Source organism: Pleurodeles waltl, chromosome 6, assembly GCF_031143425.1.
Source record: "Pleurodeles waltl isolate 20211129_DDA chromosome 6, aPleWal1.hap1.20221129, whole genome shotgun sequence".
Lineage (NCBI taxonomy): Eukaryota > Metazoa > Chordata > Amphibia > Caudata > Salamandridae > Pleurodeles > Pleurodeles waltl.
The window spans coordinates 1,717,869,625-1,717,888,370 of NC_090445.1; the positions used below are offsets into that span (position 1 = coordinate 1,717,869,625).

Below are 18,746 nucleotides of genomic sequence, written 5' to 3' on the forward strand. Positions count from 1 at the left end.
AAGCCAACGTGCGGTCGCCTGAACCCTCTGCATGGTGTGCTTGGTTTTGCACACTGCATAGAGGGCCAGCCTCTGATAATATGGATACCCAACGGTGCAGTGCAAGGGCACAGGAGAAGGTGATGGGTGCACAAGGACAGGAAAAGGTGATGGGTGCAGTGCAAGGGCACAGAAGAAGGTGATGGGTGCACAATGACAGGCAAAGGTAATGGATGCCCAAGCACAGGAGAAGGTGGTGGATGCACAAGGACAGGAAAAGGTGATGGGTGCAGTGCAAGGGCACAGGAGAAGGTGATGGGTGCACAAGGACAGTAGAAGGTGATGGGTCCACAATGACAGGCATAGGTAATGGATGCCCAAGGACAGGAGAAGGTGATGGATGCACAAGGACAGGAGAAGGTGAGGGTTGCACAAGAACATGAGAAGGTGATAGGTGCACAAGGACAGAACAAGGTAAAGGGTTTACAAGGATATCAGAATGTGAAGGGTGCAGTGCAAGGGCCCAGGAGAAGGTCATGGGTGCACCTGGACAGGAGAAGGTGATGGGTGCAGTGCAAGGGCACAGGAGAACGTGAAGGGTGCACAAGGACAGGAGAAGGTGATAGGTGCAGTTCAAGGACAGCAGAAGGTGATGGGTGCACAAGGACAGGAGAAAATGATGGGTGCAGTGCAAGGGCACAGGAGAAGGTGATGGGTGCACAAGGCCAGGAGAAGGTGATGGGTGCAGTGCAAGGGCACAGGAGGAGGTGATAGGTGCCCAAGGACAGTGTTATAATGAAAAAAGATCAATGGTTCTTTAGAATCACGCTTTATTTTCATCTCCACTTCTCCTCATCAGCTCTTCACATCTCCTCTTCTCTCAGCTCTCTCTCCCAACATTCTATTGTGAACTCCTCTACCTAACAGTCAGAACATTCCATTCTAAAGGGAAGGTGGGGGGGGGGAACGTACCACTTATATTTAAATATGTCATAACCTCTAATCTAACAAAATCTGCCTATATGTAATTACATGTTGCTACCTAAAATATTACAACTAAATTACAACAGACAGTAAAAGGTGAACAGTGCACAAAGACATTAGAAGGTGAATGGTGCACGAGGCCAGTAGAAGGTGATGGGTGCAGTGCAAGGGAACAGATAAGGTGAATGGTGCACAAGGACAGGAGAAGGTGAATGGTGCACAAGAACAGGAGAAAGTGAACGCTGCACAAGGACCAGAGAAGCTGATGGGTGCACAAGGACAGCAGAAGGTGATGGGTGCAAAAGGACAGCAGAAGGTGATGGGTGCACAAGGACAGCAGAAGGTGAATAGCGCACAAGGACAGGAGAAGGTGATGGGTGCACAAGGATAGGAGAAGGTGGTTGGTGCAAAAGAACAGTAGATGATGATGGGTGCACAAGGACAGGAGAAGGTGAGGGGTACAGAAGGACAGCAGAAGTTGATGGGTGTACAAGGACAGCAGAAGGTGAGGGGTAAAGAAGGACAGGAGAAGGTGATGGGTGCACAAGGTCAGGAGAAGGAGAAGGAGAAATGTGCACACAGGCCGCAGAAGGCGAAGGGTGCACAAGGACAAGAGAAGGTGATGGGTGCACAAGGACAGCAGAAGGTGATGGGTGCACAAGGATAGGAGAAGGTGATGGGTGCACAAGGACAGCAGAAGGTGATGGGTGCACAAGGACTGCAGAAGTTGATGGGTGCACAAGGACAGGAGAAGGTGATGGGTGCGCAAGGACTGCAGAAGTTGATGGGTGCACAAGGACAGCAGAAGGTGATGGGTGCACAAGGACAGCAGAAGGCGATGAGAGCACAAGGACAGCAGAAGGTGATGGGTGCACACGGTCAGCAGAAGGTGATGGATGCACCAGGATAGGAGAAGTTGATGGGTGCACAAGGACAGCAGAAGGTGAGGGGTACAGAAGGACAGCAGAATTTGATGGGTGTACAAGGACAGCAGAAGGTGATGGCTGCACAAGGTCAGCAGAAGGTGATGGGTGCACAAGGACAGCAGAAGGTGATGGGTGCACAAGGTCAGCAGAAGGTGAAGGGTGCACAAGGACAGGAGAAGGTGATGGGTGCACAAGGACAGCAGAAGTTGATGGGTGTAAAAGGACAGCAGAAGGTGATGGGTGCCCAAGGTCAGCAGAAGGTGATGGGTGCACAAGGACAGCAGAAGGTGGTGGTGCACAAGGATGGCAGAAGTTGATGGGCACACAAGGACAGCAGAAGGTGAGGGGTACAGAAGGACAGCAGAAGTTGATGGGTGTACAAGGACAGCAGAAGGTGAGGGGTACAGAAGGACAGGAGAAGGTCATTGGTGCACAAGGTCAGCAGAAGGTGATGGGTGTACAAGGACAGCAGAAGGTGATGGTGCACAAGGATGGCAGAAGTTGATGGGCACACAAGGACAGCAGAAGGTGAGGGGTACAGAAGGACAGCAGAAGTTGATGGGTGTACAAGGACAGCAGAAGGTGAGGGGTACAGAAGGACAGGAGAAGGTCATTGGTGCACAAGGTCAGCAGAAGGTGATGGGTGCACAAGGACAGCAGAAGGTGATGGGTGCAAAAGGACAGCAGAAGGTGGTGGTGCACAAGGATGGCAGAAGTTGATGGGCACACAAGGACAGCAGAAGGTGAGGGGTACAGAAGGACAGAAGAAGTTGATGGGTGTACAAGGACAGCAGAAGGTGAGGGGTACAGAAGGACAGGAGAAGGTCATTGGTGCACAAGGTCAGCAGAAGGTGATGGGTGCACAAGGACAGCAGAAGGTGATGGGTGCAATAGGACAGCAGAAGGTGATGGGTGCACAAGGACAGCAGAAGGTGAATAGCGCACAAGGACAGGAGAAGGTGATGGGTGCACAAGGATAGGAGAAGGTGGTTGGTGCAAAAGAACAGTTGATGGTGATGGGTGCACAAGGACAGGAGAAGGTGAGGGGTACAGAAGGACAGCAGAAGTTGATGGGTGTACAGGGACAGCAGAAAGTGAGGGGTAAAGAAGGACAGGAGAAGGTGATGGGTGCACAAGGTCAGGAGAAGGAGAAGGAGAAATGTGCACACAGGCCGCAGAAGGCGAAGGGTGCACAAGGACAAGAGAAGGTGATGGGTGCACAAGGACAGCAGAAGGTGATGGGTGCACAAGGACAGGAGAAGGTGATGGGTGCACAAGGACAGCAGAAGGTGATGGGTGCACAAGGACTGCAGAAGTTGATGGGTGCACAAGGACAGGAGAAGGTGATGGGTGCGCAAGGACTGCAGAAGTTGATGGGTGCACAAGGACAGCAGAAGGTGATGGGTGCACAAGGACAGCAGAAGGTGATGGGTGCACAGGAGGTGACAGGTGCACAAGGACAGCAGAAGGCGATGAGTGCACAAGGACAGCAGAAGGTGATGGGTGCACACGGTCAGCAGAAGGTGATGGATGCACCAGGATAGGAGAAGTTGATGGGTGCACAAGGACAGCAGAAGGTGAGGGGTACAGAAGGACAGCAGAATTTGATGGGTGTACAAGGACAGCAGAAGGTGATGGCTGCACAAGGTCAGCAGAAGGTGATGGGTGCACAAGGACAGCAGAAGGTGATGGGTGCACAAGGTCAGCAGAAGGTGAAGGGTGCACAAGGACAGGAGAAGGTGATGGGTGCACAAGGACAGCAGAAGTTGATGGGTGTACAAGGACAGCAGAAGGTGATGGGTGCACAAGGTCAGCAGAAGGTGATGGGTGCACAAGGACAGCAGAAGGTGGTGGTGCACAAGGATGGCAGAAGTTGATGGGCACACAAGGACAGCAGAAGGTGAGGGGTACAGAAGGACAGCAGAAGTTGATGGGTGTACAAGGACAGCAGAAGGTGAGGGGTACAGAAGGACAGGAGAAGGTCATTGGTGCACAAGGTCAGCAGAAGGTGATGGGTGTACAAGGACAGCAGAAGGTGATGGTGCACAAGGATGGCAGAAGTTGATGGGCACACAAGGACAGCAGACGGTAAGAGGTGCACAAGGACAGCAGAAGGTGATGGTGCACAAGGATGGCAGAAGTTGATGGGCACACAAGGACAGCGGAATGTGAGGGGTACAGAAGGACAGCAGAAGTTGATGGGTGTACAAGGACAGCAGAAGGTGAGGGGTACAGAAGGACAGGAGAAGGTCATGGGTGCACAAGGTCAGCAGAAGGTGATGGGTGTACAAGGACAGCAGACGGTGAAGGATGCACAAGGACAGTAGAAGGTGAGGGGTGCACAATGCTCAGGCCTCCCCACCAAACACCTTCACACTGCTAGGCCTGTGTCTCTTCTAGTGCAACCCTGCAGGGCTACTCTCTTGCGAGTTGTCGTGTTCTGGAGCCATGCACCATCTTTGTGTTGTAGATGCTTAAGTTCAGAAATATGCAAACTAAGTAGCAATTTCTAACAGGAGGCCCCAGACCTTCAAAGTGGTCATTGGGTACGACTTTAAAGTTTCCATCTCCTCATGAAGTTCAAAGGTCATAGGGATATGACTTTCTTAGATCGCCAGAAAATCAAGCAAGCTTTGGGAGTCTTGGTGGATGAATTACAACCTTTGTGAAGATCTGTTCTACTTGTGCCCCACTGGGGGCTGTTGTTGTGCCGTCGGAAGGCTGTCACTGGAGCTAGTTACAAATATGAGAGCTGACCCTTAGTCTTATATTGAATACGCACTGACTGTGGGCTAATTCACAAGCCTCAATTCCCTCATGTGATTGGCTCCCTCTGCCAATCCCCCGTAACCTCCTATAGCTGGCTATGGCTGCCCACCAGTCCCTACTGGGCCCCTCTCCCAGTACCCCTTACCCTCCTGTAGCTGGCTATGGCTGCCCTCCCGCCCCCATGAGGACCTCTGCCAGTCCCACTTAACCTTCTGTAACTGGAGGGATCTTTGGCTGCCCACCTGCCCCCACTCGGGCCCTCTGTCAGTCCCCCTTAACCTGCTGTAACTGGCTATGGCTGCCCAGCCGTCGCTACTGGGCCCCTCTGCCAGTCCCCCTTACCCTCTGTAGCTGGCTATGGGTGCCCACTCACCCACTATGGTGCCCTCTGCCAGTCCCCTTTACTCACCCTGTAGTTGGCTATGGCTGACCACTGCCCCCCTCTGGGGCCCTCTGCCACTCCCCCTTACCACTCCTGTAGCTGGCTATGGATGCCCACCCACCCCCTCTGGGGCCCTCTGCCAGTCCCCTTTATCCCCTGTAGCTGGCTATGGCTGCCCACCCGCACCCCTCTGGGGTCATCTGCCAGTCCCCTTTACCCCTCCTATAATGGGATATGGCTGCCCCCCGCCCTCCCCTTGGGCCCGCTGCCAGTCCCCTTTACCCTGCTGTAACTGGATATGGCTGTCCACTGCCCTTCTGGGGCCCTCTGCCAGTCTCCCTTACACCCCTATAGCTGGCTATGGCTGCCCTCCCGCCCCCATGGCAACCTCTGCCAGTCCCACTTAACCTTCTGTAACTGGCAGGGATCTTTAGCTGCCCATCTACCCCCCACTCTGGCCCTCTGCCAGTCCCCCTTAACCTGCTGTAACTGGCTATGGCTGCCCACCTACCCCCCTATGGGGCCCTCTGCCAGTCCCCCTTACCCCTCCTGTAGTTGGCTATGGCTGCCCACCTGCCCCCCCCTCTGGGGAACTCTTCCAGTCCCCCTTACCACTCCTGTAGCTGGCTATGACTGCCCACCCCCCTTTCAGGGGCCCTCTGCCAGTCCCCCTTACCCCTTCTGTCGATGAATATGGCTGCCCACCCACCCCCTCTGGAGCCCTCTGCCAGTCCTCCTTACCCCCTCCTGTAGCTGTCTATGGCTTCCCAGCCGCCCCCCTCTGGGGCCCTGTGCTAGTCCCCTTTACTCTCTTGTAGCTGGCTATAGCTGGCCAACCGCCCCCAATGGGGCTGAGTCTATGAGCTGTGGTTGGTGTGCACTCCTTGTGCCAGTTTGCGGATCGGGATAACTTTCCTGTATGCTGTGTGGGCTAGAGTACTCCATTGCGCCCTCCTTGCTGGAGCAGGCTGCTGTCATCCTGACTAGGATTGTTTTTGGACAAGCCCTAGATCTTGGATTCTTTGATCCAGGGAGGCTTTCTGAGCCCCCCTCGACCCCCTGGTATATCCGCGGGACCTCTTTTTCTATTTCTGGTGGTAGAATAGTCCAAGTGGCTGCTGCTGTGCCCTCCTCCCTGGGGGATTATCTTTCTTGCTGCTATGTGTTGATAGGGCCGGTTGTGATTACCTGAGTGTGCCAAATGTTAGTATTTGTGCTTTGAATGTGGCTTTCCCTTCCCTCTGTAAGGGTCTGGCAGCAATTCTGTCTCTCATTCTTGTTGCTGGCCTTTTTGTGTTGTGTGGGTCTGAAAAACTGGGAAGAGCTTTGCTGTGCCACTTACTTCCAGTACTTCGGGCAGTATTTGTTTTGTGCCTTTTGTCCCATATCGTTTGACTTCTTTGTTTCCACGCTTGCTTTTTTAGTTTCTTCTTCTCTGTCGTTGTACGGCCCAAACTTGAGTGGGCTTTGAGGGGGAGTTGCTTTATTGTGTTGTGTCACCATGATTGGTGGTGACTGCTTCAACTTTCGGTTACAGTTTTTACTTACAGGGCTTTATGTCCCTACTTGGGGAGGGGAGGGTATCTGAGGATAAGCAATTTTCCCCAGGAGACATTTGGGAAGGGCTGCCTGGAGTTGCCGTTGATTCTGCTGTATCTGGACCTAGGCCTTGGGCTGGTTGGACTGGTTTGCACATTTGGGGGTGATGTTGCCCCTACAGTTTTGTCTCTTCTCGCTGTCACCTTGACTACTACGACTAGATTACTCAGTATATTGGGTAGGGAGCTTAGCTTGTCGATAATTGGGGAGCAGGAACGTTGAGCTCCCTTCTTTGTTGCAGTGAAGTGACTCTCCAGGTACATTACTTTGGCTCTGATATTGAGTAGGTGTGTAGCCGGGGACTGGATCAAGTCAAGTTGCAGCTCAATCTTGTTTGAATGCCAGAGAAGTACCCTTGCATGGTCCTGCGAGGCTCTGATCGTTAGCAGCTCCTGTGTGTCAGTGGTGCGCCCAGGAGTTAATCCGCCCGTCCTCTCTCAAGTGCATCTTTGCTGTTGTTGTGTGGCTGAGTGTTTTGTCAATCTGCTCCTCAATGCTGTTGAGGAACTATTCAGCCAGTGCCCTGAACTCCTGGTCTGTGAGACTCAGCCTTCCCTGGTTGGTGGGCAAGTGTAGGAAAGTACCATCTTGCCTGGCATGTTACCCCCATTTTCACTATATGTATGTTTGTTTTTGCCCATGTGTCACTGGGATCCTGCTAGGCTGGACCCCAGTGCTCATAATGTATGCCCTGTATGTGTTCCCTGTGTGGTGCCCAACTGTCTCACTGAGGCTCTGCTAACCAGAACCTCAGTGGTTATGCTCTCTCTGCTTTCACAATTGTCACTGCAGGCTAGTGACCATTTCACCAATTCTCATTGGCACACTGGAACACCCTCATAATTCCCTTGTATATGGTACCTAGGTCCCCAGGGTATTGGGGTTCCAGGAGATCCCTATGGGCTGCAGCATTTCTTTTGCCACCCATAGGGAGCTCAGACAATTCTTACACAGGCCTGCCAGTGCAGCCTGAGTGAAATAACGTCCACGTTATTTCACAGCCATTTTGCACTGCACATAACTAACTTATAAGTCACCTATATCTCTAACCCTCACTTAGTGAAGGTTAGGTGCCAAGTTACTTAGTGTGTGGGCAGCCTGGCACTAGCCAAGATGCCCCAACATTGTTCAGGGCACATTCCCCGAACTTTGTGAGTGCCTACCTACCTATGTGTAGCATCACAATGGTAACTCTGAACATGGCCATGTAACATGTCTAAGATCATGGAATTGCCCCCCTCAATATCATTCTGGTATTGGGGGGACCATTCCATGATCCCCCGGGTCTCTAGCACAGAAAACGGGTATTGCCAAACTGCCTTTCCGAGGTTTCCACTGCAGCTGCTGCCAACCCCTCAGACAGGTTTCTGCCCATCTGGGGTCTGGGCAGCCCAGTCCCAGGAAGGGAAAACAAAGGATTTCCTCTGAGAGAGGGTGTTACACCCTCTCCCTTTGGAAATAGGTGTGAAGGGCTGGGGAGGAGTAGCCTCCTCCAGCTTCTGGAAATGCTTTGATGGGCACAGATGGTGACCATCTCTGCATAAGCCAGTCTACACCGGTTCAGGGATCCCCCAACCCTGCTCTGGTGCAAAACTGGACAAAGGAAAGGGGAGTGACCAGTACCTCCCAGGGGAGGTGCCCAGGGCTCCTCCAGTGTGTCCCAGACCTCTGCCATCTTGGATTCAGAGGTGTTGGGGCACAATGGATTGCTCTGAGTGGCCAGTGCCAGCAGGTGACGTCAGAGACCCCTCCTGATAGGTGATTACCTCTTTCAGTAGCCAAGCCTCTTTTCTTGGTAGCCAAACCTCCTTTTCTGGTTATTTAGGGTCTCTCCTCTGGGCTATTCCTCAGATAACGAATACAAGAGTTCACCAAAGTTCCTCTGCACTTCCCTCTTCGACTTCACTGGTCACTGGTAGTCTTCTTGCTACTTTGTTGCAGTTTTGCAGGCGTCCTGAGCAGTCAGCGGTCGATCCTTGGCAGAAGTTGAAGAGAGAGGTGCAGAGGAACTCTGATGAATTCTTGCAAGTCATTATCTGAGGAAAAGCCCACAGGAGAGACCCTAAATAGCCCTCAGAGGAGGATTGGCCACCTAGTTAGGTAAGCACCTGTCAGGAGGAGTCTCTGACTTCACCTGCTGGCAGTGGCCACTCAGAGGCCTCCAGAGTGCCCTCACACGGCTGGATTCAAGATGGCAGAGGCCTGGGACACACTGGAGGAGCTCTGGGCACCACCACTGGGGTGGTGATGGACAGGGGAGTGGTCAGGAGGGCAGAACCCTGTCTGTGGGTTGGCAGCAGCTGTAGGTGCAGAGAAAACCCCAGAGAGATGGTTTGGCACTACCCGAGGTCCATAGTGGAGCCCCAGGGATGCATGGAAGTGGCACCCCAATACCAGATTTGGCATAGGGGGACAATTCCATGATCTTAGACATGTTACATGGCCATATTCAGAATTACCATGGTGAAGCTTCGTATAGGTATTGACCTATATGTAGTGAACACCTGTAATGGTGTCCCCACACTCACAAAGTCCAGAAAAATGGCCCTGAACTATGTGGGGGCACCTTTGCTAGTGCAAGGGCACCCTCACACTTGGTGCCCTTGCACCTAACCTTCAGCAAGGGAAGGCTAGACATATAGGTGACTTATAAGTTACATAAGTGCAGTGAAAATGGCTGTGAAATAACGTGTGCGTTCTATCACTCAGTGGCAGTCCTGTGTAAGATTTGTCTGAGCTCCCTATGGGTGGCAAAAGAAATGCTGCAGCCCATAGGGATCTCCTGGAACCCCAATACCCTGGCAACCTAGGTACCATAAACTAGGGAATTATAAGGGTGTTCCAGTGTGCCAATTAGAATTCGTGAAAATGGTCACTAGCCTATAGTGACAATTTTAAAGGCAAAGAGAGCATAAGCACAGAGGTTCTGGTAGGCAGAGCCTCAGTGACACAGTTAGTCTCTACACAGATACACACATTCAGGCCACAAACTATGAGCTCAGGCCTGGGGGTTGAGTTTCAAGGGCGGTAGCCTTCTGAAGCTCACCACCAGGGTAGTGTGCATTCCTGAGGGAGGAGGTGTTAGGTCCTCCACCCAGGAAGGGCATTGTTTTACAAACCAGAGGGACAGGGCTCTCCCCCAAGGTTTAAATATTGGCTGTCTGGAGGTGGCAGGCTGGATAGAACCAGTTAGCAACCATGCCAGGTTGCACTGGGCCCCTGGCTAGCAGGATCCCAGTGAGAGAGGCAAAAACAAACTTACATTCATCTAAAAATGGGGGTAACATGCCAGGCAAGATGGTACTTTCCTACAACCCCCACACTTTTTGCCTGGGTTCTGAATGCAACTTGGATTGGTGGACACTGGGATCCTGCTAACCAGGTACCCAGTGCCAGTGTTCTTTCCCTAAAACATTGTAAACATTGTAAAAGTAATTGTATACACCTTTAGCTCCCACTATAAGTCCCTAGTAAAAGGTACTTAGGTACCCAGGGCATGGGGTACTATAGGTAAGCCCCTGGGGGCAGCAGCGCGGATTGTGCCACCCTCAAAGACCATTTATCCAAATGCCCAGAGTGTTCTGGTGGAAACCTAAAATACAAACTCGACATGGCACACTCTCTGTGTGCCCTGTCCTCCCTACACTGCATATGTTATGGATACGTTACCCCCCTAGCAGGCTTTCCAGCCCTAAGGCAGGGTGCACCATACTCTATGTGAGGGCATAGCTGCATGAGCAATATGCCCTCACTGTATCCTTGCCAAACATAGTCAGTGAACAGAGCAGCCATTTAAATACATGTGCTGGACACTGGTCAACATGAGATTCCCAGCTACATGATGGCCACTCTCAACCCTGGGTTGTTTGGTATCAAGCAACTCAGAATGATAAATCCAAACTGGTACCAGTATTGGATTTATCCCTAAATGCACCAAGGGGTCACCTTAGAGATGCCCCCTGCAAAGCTAACTATCCTGGCATGGTTGCTAACTGGTTCTATCCAGCCTGCCACCTCCAGACAGCCAATATTTAAACCTTGGGGGAGAGCCCTGTCCCTCTGGTTTGTAAAACAATGCCCTTCCTGGGTGGAGGACCTAACACCTCCTCCCTCAGGAATGCACACTACCCTGGTGGTGAGCTTCAGAAGGCTACCGCCCTTGAAACTCAACCCCCAGGCCTGGTACTAGCAGCAGACGGCTTCCCCCTTTGCAAACCTCCATTTTTGGTGGGAGCAAAGGTGGGAAACCACACAAATGGTAGGAGGAGTGGCCCCACCTGGCATGCACCACCCATAAGGTGTTGCCTGTGAGGTGGACCCTCCATTTAATTTTCTTCCATCTTAGATGGAAAAAAATTGCTGATTAGAATTAGCGAAGTGACCCTTCCCACAGGAAGTAGTCACTGTTGTGGGTGTAGCCACCCAAGGATAGGTGTCCCATCAGATACTACTAGGTTCCACCTAAAACACCCACTAAAATCAGTTATTTAGTGGGGATCACTTGAACAAGAAATCAGAATCGAAGAACACAAAGAAGCGCAGCAAAAAGAAGATCCAAGGCAGGTTAACTGTGGACCTGCTGCACAAGGAAATGGCTCCAAACCCTGCCTGCTGCACCCAGGACCCAACAGTCGCTGCTGCGGTGAAGCTGGTAAACAGACACACCTCACGAAACCCAGACGATCTCCTGGCTTAACCAATCGCCATGACCTTCCTCCAGAGTGGAGGTACCACTCTGCCACAATCCAAGATTCAACAGCCCATTGAGGGTCACTTCACTGACCGGACGATATTTTCCAAAGCAGAAGTTGTAGTCAGACCCAACAACACACTAACAACCATCGGGACAAACCCCGCAAGTGTGCTGAGTTTGAGGCACTGTGCTCTCCAGTGGCCGAATCGTGCAAATACTCTGAGTACTGGTCAGCTGAAGTCAGACAACAGGAAAACGAGCTCACCCAGAGCTAAACAAGCATTTACAATGCAATAGGTCTCGCATCTACTTCAGTTGGAGCTATTGGCATTGTAAATGTATAACTGGACTTCTTTTGCCACATTCATTGGTCAACCCTAACACATATTTTGATCCTTTCTGCCACATAATTCCAGTAGCTTTGTATATAACTAAAGGGCCCTTAGGCCCCTCTTATGCGCCCTGCTTGTCGTATAATTTATTTTTACATTATTGGGAAATCTGAAGTTCACCCCACCCCTCCAAATCTTACTGATCAAGTTACGCCCCTGCTTGTTCCCTGCTGCTGCCAGTACTGTATCTGTGGAAAATACGCTTTCACTGCTCTGCTGTTACACATTTTCTATGTGTGAGGGAAGCTTGCACTACTGCTATTTGTGCAATACCTGGTCTATACATAAGGATATCTTGCACTGTAGCTGTCTGGGCTGCACTTGATCTATGTAAAACGGAATCTTGCACTGCTTCTGCCCTGTTGTACCGACATTATGGGGGTCATTACAACATTGGCGGTAAAAGGCGCTTACCGCCATGCAGAAGACCGCCAATACACCGCCGCGGAATTCCCCCACAGCTATTATGACCCACATATCGGAATCCGCTGAAATTCAGACACCCACACAAGTCCGCCACACCAAAGGTCAGTGATACTGGCGAAAACAAAACCTCCACCTCCACGCCAACAGAAACACGCCCATGCTATTACGACCCACGAATCCACGCAGCGGTCTTTCAAACGTGGTATTCCATTGGCGGTACACACCGCCGCGCTCAAAATACATACACATCTCCAAAACACCGCCACATTGGACATTTCAAAATACACACACCTGATACACATACAAACAACACTCCCACACACCCAACCCAATATAAAACACACACCCACATCACACACAAACCCCTGCGACCAAAAATTAATCACAGAGGCCAGAGAGACAGCACAGATTAGACAATCCTACCACACAGAGGCACACAACACCATCACCCACACAACATCCACGCACAAAACACCACACACCACTACACATCACCACACTCATCAACACATACACCACCCCACACATCACCCACACCACCCCATGTCACACCAAAGACACCCCCGCTTTTCCGAGGAGGAGCTCAGGGTAATGGTGGAGGAAATCATCCGGGTAGAGCCACAGCTATTTGTCTCACAGGTGCAGCACACATCCATAGCCAGGAAGATGGAGCTATGGCGCAGAATAGTCGACAGGGTCAACGCTGTGGGACAGCATCCAAGAAATCGGGAGGACATCAGGAAGAGGTGGAACGACCTACAGGGGAAGGTGCGTTCAGCGGTCTCCAGGCACAACATCGCGGTTCAGCGGACTGGCGGCGGACCCCTACCTCCTCCCCCACAACTAACAACATGGGAGGAGCAAGTCTTGACCATCATGCATCCAGAGGGCCTCGGAGGAGTCGGTGGAGGAATGGACACTGGTAAGTCAAATCTTAACTATCAGATCCCCCACCCTACCTGCATGCTATCACACACCCCCACCCTCACTCCCTCCCCTCCCCTATCACTCAAACTCCTCACTAATGTACTCATAACACAAACCAGACATCCCAACACCAAGCCCTGCATGACACAACTAAGCATGGACACCCAGCACTAAAGCATGCTCACTGCACATACCCGCAACACCCCCCCAACCATCATCACCCAACCCCCACACAGGAATGCTTGCACTGGGGTACACGGTCACCCACCAATTGCACACCATGACACACACACATGCAATAATCATGCCCTTATGCCCCTGCAGGATCACGAAGGACCGTCACCACACCGGAGGGTCCAGACAACTCCACTCCACCCACAGCAGAGGCCCACAGTGACAATAGCAGCTCTGCCCTACTGGATCCTGATGACCAGCCCGGACCATCGTGGGCCTCGGGACAGTCGGTTCCCCTTGCACAGGCACAGCCCAACACTGACCTTCCACCCTCTGGTAACACCAGCACAGCATCCACCCTGCGGGCCCAAACCTCCGTACCAAGGACAGGTCAATCAGTGGTGTGTCCACCACTACAGGGAACCCAGGATAACCCACCACCCCAACAACAACAGGGACCTGGGGGCAGTGGTAGTGGGCACACGGTCCAGAGGACGGAGGCACAGGAACACAGGGGAACTGGGAGGGCTGCTGTGCGACAGGGGGCGGATAGGCCAAGGGAACCCACTCTCCATGAGGCCCTATCGTCCATCATGGGAGCATACCACCACTCCCAGGAGACGATGGCGACAGTCCTGGTCAAGTTTCAGGAGACCCAGCGCCTGCAGGAGGACCAGTATTTGGGGTTCAGGGAGGAGCTCAGGACCATCAGCTCCGCCTTGGGCACCATCGTAGGGGTGCTGAAGGACATACAGCAGACCTTGAGGGACACCGTGGTACTCCAAGGGGCCCCTGACACTAGCCAGGACGATGAACTGCCCACCACCTCCGCCGGCGCTAGTGGACAGGACGCCCCGCCACAGGACCAGCACACCAGCACCCCACCCCCTGCAGACGGACAACCACCACGCAAGCGGGCCCTGAGATCCAGGAACAGGACAGAGCAAGATGGCAAGTCCCCCGCCTGGAAATGAGGCCACCCTGATTGTCCTCCCACTGCCCCACTTTGTAACCCTGTCCATACTTAAACTGCCCCAGCTCCACTACCTATGCCCATATGGGCAGTGCACCTGTGAGACTAATAGACTGGACTCTGCCATGGACATTCCTCCACCATCACCCCTCACCATTTTACAACCCCCCTCCATTTTCGAGCACTTCAATAAACACCCTTGTACCACAAAACAATGTTGAGTCAGTCTATGATTTGGTAATATGTATTATCCATGACAGTGTCAAAATGCGTTCCTACTTGTAAAGGCAACATACCTATGTCATACATCACAAGTCCCTGAAGGATGCAAACAGATGACACACGTTGGTAACCACACCTGTGAAACCATAATGGAAAGGAACAACTCAGTTACCAGATAATGCAATGGAATTACACACAGGCTAGAGGAAGACATGTTACAGTGAATGTAATGGTAAAAAAGAAAATGTTCTCACCTGTGTGTCACTGGAAATATTGCTGTATGACTGACTCCCTGTTGTCGTTGTCTTCTTCCTCAGCTTCCTTCTCATCACTGTCCACAGGCTCCACAGGCTCCACAGCTGCCACAACACCGTCATCTGGACCATCCTCCTGCAGAAAAGGCACCTGCCGTCGCAATGCAAGATTGTGAAGCATTGAGCAGGCGATGATGATCTGGCACACCTTCTTCGGTGAGTAGAATAGAGAACCACCTGTCATGTGGAGGCACCTGAACCTGGCCTTCAGGAGGCCGAATATGCGTTCGATCACCCTCCTAGTCCGCCCATGGGCCTCATTGTAGCGTTCCTCTGCCCTGGTCCTGGGATTCCTCACTAGGGTCAATAGCCATGACAGGTTGGGGTAACCAGAGTCCCCTAATAGCCACACATGGTGCCTCTGGAGTTGACCAATCATATCAGGGATGCTGCTATTCCGCAGGATGTAGGCGTCATGCACTGAGCCAGGGAATATAGCATTCACCTGGGAGATGTACTGGTCTGCCAAACATACCATCTGTGCATTTATCAAATGATAACTCTTCCGGTTCCTGTACACCTGTTCACTCCTGTGGAGGGGGCCAGAGCTACATGGGTGCCATCAATAGCACCTATGATGTTGGGCATATGTCTAAGGGCATAGAAGTCACCTTTCACTGTAGCCAAATCTTCCACCTCAGGGAAAATGATGTATCTCCTTACGTGTTTCAGCAGGGCAGACAATACTCTGGACAGGACGTTGGAATACATAGGCTGGGACATCCCTGATGCCATGGCCACTGTTGTCTGAAAAGAGCCACTTGCAAGGAAATGGAGCACTGACAGCACCTGCACGTCAGGGGGGATTCCAGTGGGATGGCGGATTGGTGACATCAGGTCTGGCTCCAACTGTGTACATAGTTGCTGGATTGTGGCACGGTCAAACCGGTTGGTTACGATTATATGTCGCTTCTCCATTGTCAACAGGTCCACCAGCGGTCGGTACACAGGAGGATTCCGCCATCTTCTCAACTGTCCCAGCTGACGGCGCCTAGGAAGGACAACAGCCACCACAGAGTCAATTTTAAGCAAGGTATGTACCCACAGTGACACAGAAGACGACACCAAACACAAAACCCTTCCTGTATGTGTGTTGAGTGTAGGCCTAGCTATGTGTGACGCAGAAGTAAATGAAGCCATGTGGGTCCCTGAAATGACAGCTGCCTGACCTCTACACTGGGACAAAGGGATTGTGGGGTAACTGCGTTGCCGTTGCACACCGTCGCGGTAGGCGGTCGTAGACCACGGCGCAATGCTGCATTGGTTAACATCGGACCCTATGGGTCCCAGGAGCCAATGAACAAGTGTGCCGGCGGTGATGATACGCACCGCCGCGGACGTCACCGCCGCGAACGTCACCGCCATTTTCTATCTGTTCAATCACTAGATACCTGATCTTCGACAGGAGAGGACCTACACTGCAAGTGCTGCTGTGACCTCGGTCTGGAAGCAACGATGGCTGCTGCGTCTGGGGAAAGGGCCCCTGCCTTCACTGCACAGGAGTTGGAGAAACTAGTAGACGCGGTCCTCCCCCAGTATACGCTACTCTACGGTCCTCCAGACCAACAGGTAAGTACACAGGGAGCACGTTGTATGGGCTAGTCCTGGGTGGAGAGGGCTGTTTGTAAGAGGGAAGGGGGCAGAGTTCAGGGATCATGAATGCATGTGCCACATGGCAAGGGTAGGGAGGGGGGACACTTACATCGATGGTGCAGTTGGTAATAACTTCTCTTATTCCCTTGTGCATGTCATGTAGGTCAGCGCCCACCAGAAGAGGGACATTTGGCATGCCATCGCCAAGGAAGTCCGGACCCTGGGGGCCCACCAGAGACGGGGCACCCACTGCCGGAAAAGATGGGAGGACATTCGCCGCTGCAGCAAGAAGACGGCGGAGGCTCAGCTGGGGATGGCCTCCCAACGTGGGAGGGGTGCCCGTCGCACCATCACCCCCCTGATGTTCCGGATCCTGGCGGTTGCCTACCCTGAGTTGGATGGGCGCTTGAGGGCATCACAGCAGACACAAGGGGGTGAGTACAACCTCATTCTGCGGAATTTACGCGCAGTGGAGGGGTCTGGGTGGGGGAGGAGGCCTGTGTGTGTACCTAGGCCAGTCAGAAATACGTAGACTAGGCCCCTCAGTAATGCAGCCCATGTGGCACTCTACCCCACCGCAGTTGAGTGCAAAGTACAGGTATAGATGCCCCTGTGGCATCCATGTGTGCAGATGTCCACCATAGCCATGTAGTCCAGATCCCAGGAATTGCATCTCCAGAGGCCAGGAGCACGGCAGAGTGCAGGGGGATGCTGTGTCTGTCTTGTCCGCCAACGGTAGCGGTATGCCATGCACTCAACCTGTTCTTCTTCTCTCTCCCCCTTTTTGTGCTTTCCCTGTTCTTTTGTGCATCAGCATCATCAGGCGGAGGTACAGTGGCACCGGAGCACGAGGGAGCTGCATCCCACATGGCCATGGAGGGCCACACCACGGACTCAGAATGCACCAGTGGGACGGAGGGTGAGGTGAGCTTCACGTCGGCCACCGGATCACCAAGCAGCGACATGGACTCGTCTGCCGATGGGAGCTCCATTGTGGTGGCGGCACCATCTGCGCGCCCCACTTCTACAGGTACAGCCGCCACCTCCCCTACCAGTACTGCCCTCCCAGCAGCCCCTCAGCGTTCGCCCCGTGTCCGCTCACCCAGGAGGGTGGGCATCACCTTCGCCCCAGTCACCTCAGGCCCTGCCCCAGTCACCCCTGCTGCCCTCAGTGAGGAGGCCATTGACCTCCTCAGGTCACTCACTGTTGGGCAGTCTACCATTGTGAATGCCATCCAGGGTGTAGAAAGAGAGTTGCAACATGGTAATGCATTCCTGGAGGGCATTCATTCTGGTCAGGCTGCCCTTCAGGGAACCCTGCAATCTCTGGCCTCAGCACTGATGACAGCCATTGTCCCTGTGTCTAGCCTCCCCCCTCCAACCTCCTCCACCCAGACCCAATCCCCTGTACCCCAGCCCATCCCAAGCACACCTACAGACCAGCATGCACACACGTCAACACCCAAGGGAAGCTCTGGCATACATAGGCACCACACAAGCCACAGGCACACACACAAGCATCACACACATGCAAACACACCAACACTCACTGCCTCCCCCTCCTCTTCATCTGCCTCCTCCCTCCCAGTGTCGTCTACACTCTCACCTGCATGCACTACATCTACAGGCACCAGGAATCGCACCAGGACACCCAGCACCACAAGCCGCTCCCCTGCACTCACCACTTCCACTCACATTTACACGTCCCCTGTGTCCTCTCCCAGTGTGTCTGTGACGCCCCCACCCAAAGTACACAAACGCTGGCAACCACACACCCAACATCCATCCACCTCACGACAGCCTCCAGTACCTGCACCTGCACCCAAAACACCAAAAGTGACACCTCCTACAACCACCTCTTCTTCCCCCACTCCCAGACACCCTCAAGCTACCCATCCCAGTGTTCGTCAGAAACTGTCCCTCTGCAAAATTGACCTTTTTGCCCCCCCCCCTCCAATTCAGCAGTCCCGTTGTAGCACCTCAGCCAAAAAGCCTCCAGTACCAGTGGTGCCTGTTCAAGGTGTGTGGAGTGCACCGCCCACCAGGGCAGGCAGTGTGACCCGGAGCCCAGGCACTGGCAGCCCACCCTTGTAAAGGCTCTGAAATGGCCGATGGGACCGTGTGAAGACTCCTGGAGGCAAAACAACTCACAGGGTTTCCAGGGGGATTGCAGAGTCAGCTGTGACTCCTCCAAAGGTGGGGAAGGGCCAGAGGAAGTCTGCACAGCCTGGTGTGAGCATCACGGCGGAGAAGGGCGGCATCCTTCCTGGCGGTCGGGACGCCACCACCAGCACTGTTGTCACTGGTCCGGAGACCACCGCCAGACTCATTGCCCAGGAGGGCCCAAGTATCGTCACTAGTCAGGAGACCACCGCCGGAGTCATTGCCCAGGA

At 53.1% G+C, this 18,746-nt stretch overlaps 1 protein-coding gene across 1 annotated transcript in view; it reads left to right on the top strand.

The window, feature by feature from the left end:
- The first annotated feature begins 3,765 nt into the window (after window positions 1-3,765).
- LOC138301831 (GATA zinc finger domain-containing protein 14-like) overlaps window positions 3,766-18,746 on the top strand; it is a 47,355-nt gene continuing 32,374 nt past the window's right edge. The window contains exon 1 of the mRNA XM_069242329.1: window positions 3,766-3,949. Within this exon, the coding sequence (XP_069098430.1) occupies window positions 3,766-3,949 (184 nt within the window). The remainder of the gene's footprint in view (window positions 3,950-18,746) is intronic.